The sequence below is a fragment of the Lipotes vexillifer genome, unplaced genomic scaffold, assembly GCF_000442215.2.
Source record: "Lipotes vexillifer unplaced genomic scaffold, Lipotes_vexillifer_v1.1 scaffold394, whole genome shotgun sequence".
NCBI lineage: Eukaryota > Metazoa > Chordata > Mammalia > Artiodactyla > Lipotidae > Lipotes > Lipotes vexillifer.
The window spans coordinates 2,449,801-2,454,164 of record NW_006791731.1 but is presented as its reverse complement, the minus strand read 5'-3'; the positions used below and the strand labels follow the sequence as shown (position 1 = coordinate 2,454,164).

Here is a 4,364-nt window from a genome sequence, read left to right as displayed (position 1 = left end):
CCGCCCCCCCCCCCCCCCCCCCCCCCGCCAGGACCTGAAGAAGTATGGGGCCACCACCGTGGTGCGCGTGTGCGAAGTGACCTACGACAAGGCCCCGCTGGAGGAGGACGGCATCACCGTCGTGGTGAGGCTGCCGCGCGGGGCGGGGCTGCAGGGGGCTGGGGCCCCGCGCCGGGAAGCAGGCACGCGCGGCCTCTCCGCGCGCCCCCTGCCGCGCCCCCCTCGCCGTGTTCGTGCCCAGGCCTCACCTCTAAGGGTCTGGGCTGCCTCAGGGGCGCACCTCTGTCTCCCTGCCTGGCGTTTGGGGCTCTGTCGCCGGGCAGCGGGTGCCTCCGCGAGGGTGGGCTGGGGGCACCTGGCAGGCCCCTGGGGAGGCTCTACTGAGGCCGTGGGGAGGGACCTTGGGGGCTGTTTCCTTGGTCCCCGGTGCTGGGGATCAGCATCCAGGCGGCAGGCCCTGTGGGATGGGCCACGGGTTTCCCGGTGCCGGTGGCTCGACCAGAGCCCTGGGGCCAGCCCTCTGGGGAGGACGCTGAGCCAGGCGACCGTGGTGAGAGTGGTGGAAGGGTCGTGAGAGTGGTGGAAGGGTCGGAGCCTTGGGGTCAGACGGGCCTGCCTGAGTCCCGCCTCTGCCCCTTCCCCGCTGAGTGACCCCATTTCCTCACCTGTAGAGCGTGGGTGCTTGAAAGGCACCAGGTGAACGCTGTAAAGCGGCCCGTGGCACAGGGAGCCCGCAGCCTTTCGCACCCCTCTCACTGCAGCAGGAAGGATCTGAGTTAGACTTACAGCAGCCAGGCAGACCGGTTTCCTCCAGGGGTTGCTGAATCTGGAGTCTGGCAACAGGATTAGGTGACCCGGGGGCCTAGCCTTGGTGGGCACATGTGGATGCACTCAACGGCAGTAAGTCTGCTCCACTGGGACTTAAGTGCTTCCATCCTCACTGGGCCCGGCCTGCTCTGTGCAGCTGTGCTGGGGGCTGGGGACACAGACAGGCACACGTCACCACGTTTGTGGGCCAGACCCCTTGGGCCTCCTGACCCAGAACCTCTCAGGCTGGGTGAGGGTCAGGCTTTGGCCGCAGAATCGCAGTGTGGGCTGATGGGGAGCGGGGTAGGGCTCCCAGGGCTCCTCGAAGAAAAGAGCAGGGTGTTCCGGGGAGGCTTTCTGGAGGATAGGGCAGCTGAGGGAGCGGAGAGGATGAAGAGGAGCCTCTCGGGGGGGAGCTCCCTGGCCCGGTGCGCTGACCCTCAGCTCGTGGGCTCCCGACATCCTCTGTGCTTCCCGAGAGCCCGTGGGCAGGCCGGCCTGTGCCCCTCACCCCACCTTCCGGTGCGGAGGGCCCTCACGGGCTGCTTCCTTCCGCAGGACTGGCCGTTTGACGACGGGGCGCCTCCACCCGGCAGAGTGGTGGAGGACTGGCTGAGGTTGCTGAAGACCAAGTTCTGTGACGACCCCGGCAGCTGCGTGGCTGTGCACTGCGTGGCCGGCCTGGGACGGTGAGCTGGTGGGGCAGGGCAGCGGGCTTGAACTCGGGGACCCTGTGGCCTAGCTCACTCTCGGATGTGGGTGCTGAGCCCACATCACACATGACCTCCTTCCTTGGGAGTTCCCAGCCCTGGGCGGGGAGGAAGTCCTTCCCAGAGTCTGACCCTGCTCCCTCCTGCTGTGGTTGGGACTGTGCACTTGAGCAGGAAGGAGCTGCCAGCTCCGCCCCTCTCCAGGCACAAAGGCCCTGCCCCCAGCAAATAGCGTGGGTTTCACTGAAGGACCCAGGCGGTGGAATCCCCTTTTGCAGAGGGACTGGCTAAGTGGGGTTGATAGCCAAGAGTCAATCTCTTATCCACAACCAGACCTAAGCCCAGCGCTTAACTCTCCCTCCTTCAACCCTCCCACCAACATATTTACACAGCAGGGTCGGGAGGAGCCTGTGCCCTCCACAGGGCAGGGCGGGGCACTGGGGGAGTCTGGGCAGCCCTCAGGCCCCAAGGGGGAAGGCATTGCTCTGTGTCTTCAGTAGGCGGCCTGTCGGGGAAGGGCTTGGGAGTAGAGGCTCCGATGATTTCGTTCTGCCGTCCCGCTAGGGCTCCGGTCCTCGTGGCTCTGGCCCTCATCGAGAGTGGGATGAAGTATGAGGACGCCATCCAGTTCATCCGACAGTGAGTGGCCGGTGGGGGAGGGCGGTGGTGAGCGCTCAGGGGTCTGGCTTGAGGGGCGCTTATCCTGTGCTCCCCACCCCGCAGGGGCCCAGTGCCCTGCCAGTGGGCACTCCTGACCCCTGGCCCCGGGGTGTCCTCTGAGGCATCCCCCGGTCCAGTGCAGCCTCCTTTTGTGGTACCGTCGTGCCGCTCAGGCCGCCTGGCCCTGACGGAGGACTGTGTGGGGCGTCTGAGTGTGGCTTCTCCCGTGGCTGGGAGGTATGAGTGAGGAGAGGCTCCAGTGAGGGCCTGGCTGGTCCCACCTCCGTGGCCCGCAGCTCCCTCAGCCTGGGGCACAGGGCAGTCAAGCCAGGCTGGGCTGTGTTGAGTAACGAGCAGGCCCACGTAGGGAGTTGGGGCAAACAACTCTTTAAGCCTCCAGCGCTCCTGATGAGGGGTGTCATTCTCCTTACCTGGGAGAGGAAGGACCCCCAGAAGCCATCCAGCCCAGCCCCTCTGTGAAAGGAGCCTCCTGTGGCACCTGCCCACCGTCCCCAACACCCCAGGGACGACTGACGCATGGCGGTCTTTCAGAGCTGCCCTTCCGAAGCCCTGGCCCCTGGGGCCTCTGCCCCAGCTTCTCAGCCCCCACGGGGGTCTCCCCCCTCGCCCTCCTCGGGTCGGGGGCTCCTGTCTCTACCACTGGTCCCGGGAAAAGAGCCCTGGTGGTGCAGGGTCTTGGGGTGTCAGCAGGGACAGTGGGGCGGATGGCAGAGGACCTGGGCCTGCACTGGGCCCGCCCCCGCCCCCAGCCCAGCCGCCGCCATGTGCGTGCGTGCGTGCGTGCGTGCGTGCGTGTGTGTGTGTGTGTGTGGGTGAGAGACAGCAGAGGACCTGGGCCTGCACTGGGCCCGCCCCTGCCCCCAGCCCAGCCGCTGTGTGCTTGCGTGCGTGCGTGTGTGTGTGTGTGAGAGACAGAGACACGCACACACTCTGTGTCTGTGTGTGTTCTTGTGCTACTCCCCCAGTGGCGTCTCCCAGGGCACAGCCACCTTTCTCCCAGAGGCAGGCTTGTTCACCAGCCAGGCAGCCAGGCCTGCGTGCACCCGTGGGAGCTCAGGCCTCCTCGGGAGCCCGGCACTCCTTCATACACGTGCGCACACTCGCACACACAGGCACACGCTGTTTCTCTCCGTGAGCCTGTGTGCCGCTCTGCACCTTGGTGCAGATCCAAGGGGCAGCAGGGCGAGGGCCGGGCCTTCACCAGAGCCCTTCCTGCACCCACCTCGTTGGTGGTTCCCCAGCTTGAGGCTCGAGGCCCGTGATTGGGGGCTGGGCCCAACCCGGTGACTCAGAGAAGCACAGGCTTGAACCTCCCCCGCTCACGTTTCCTTGGCCAGAGCAAGTCTGTGGCTGTGTCTGAGGTCACGGGCCGGTGGGGACAGATGGCCTCCAGTAGTGCCCAGTGGGCAGCCCTAGGTGCCCTCACACCTGGGCACCTGAGGTCCACCTCCCCGCTCCTGTACTCCCCCTCCCAGACAGCCGGGATGCCCAGGCTCCACCCCTGCGGCCTCTGGGGCCCCAGGGCCTGGGGGTGAGGTGGTACCCACGTAGACACGGGGACCTTGTGGGTGGGGGTCAGGGAGCCAGCCTGGAGGAGGTGGTAGCCAAGTGAGTCGAAGGCCAGCAGCGGTGACTGCAGGTAATGGGGGAAGGGTGATTCTGGCCACAGGAGCAGCCCGGGGAAAGGCCTAGAGGCAGGACGGGCTCTGCTGGCTACAGGACCCGCTCCAGCCCCACTGGACTCTGGTGCCTCGAGGCCCTGGGGCAGGGCAGGCAGCCGAGCCGGGGTCCCGCCTGATCCCCAACCCCCCGCGCCCCCGTTCCTTCTGCCCAGGAAGCGGCGTGGAGCCATCAACAGCAAACAGCTTACCTACCTGGAAAAATACCGGCCTAAGCAGAGACTGCGGTTCAAGGACCCACACGCGCACAAGACCAAGTGCTGTGTCATGTAGCTCAGGACCTTGGCGGCCCTGGCCTCGGGCTCAGCGGGGCTCCATCTCCCTCCTCTCCAGACGCCTCAGCACACCCGCCACCAGCGGTCTGGCCTGCCCCACGCGCCCTTTGCTGTCTCCTGTCACCGTCCCCCTGCGTCTCTGTCCACACGCGTGTGCAGGTGTGTGTGTGTGTGCTCGCACCACTGTCTGGTCCATCCTTCCTTCTGTCTAC

General features: G+C 66.6%; 1 protein-coding gene across 2 annotated transcripts in view; it reads left to right on the top strand.

The window, feature by feature from the left end:
• The window catches only part of PTP4A3 (protein tyrosine phosphatase 4A3), a 6,449-nt gene extending 2,299 nt beyond the window's left edge, over nt 1–4,150 (top strand). Inside the window, exons 2-5 of one of the 2 annotated variants that reach the window (XM_007464586.1) lie at nt 32–124; nt 1,366–1,496; nt 2,082–2,156; nt 4,033–4,150. In XM_007464586.1, coding sequence (XP_007464648.1) covers nt 32–124; nt 1,366–1,496; nt 2,082–2,156; nt 4,033–4,150 — 417 coding nt within the window. The remainder of the gene's footprint in view (nt 1–31; nt 125–1,365; nt 1,497–2,081; nt 2,157–4,032) is intronic. The other variant, XM_007464587.1, reaches the window with a different exon arrangement.
• Nucleotides 4,151–4,364: the final 214 nt, after the last annotated feature.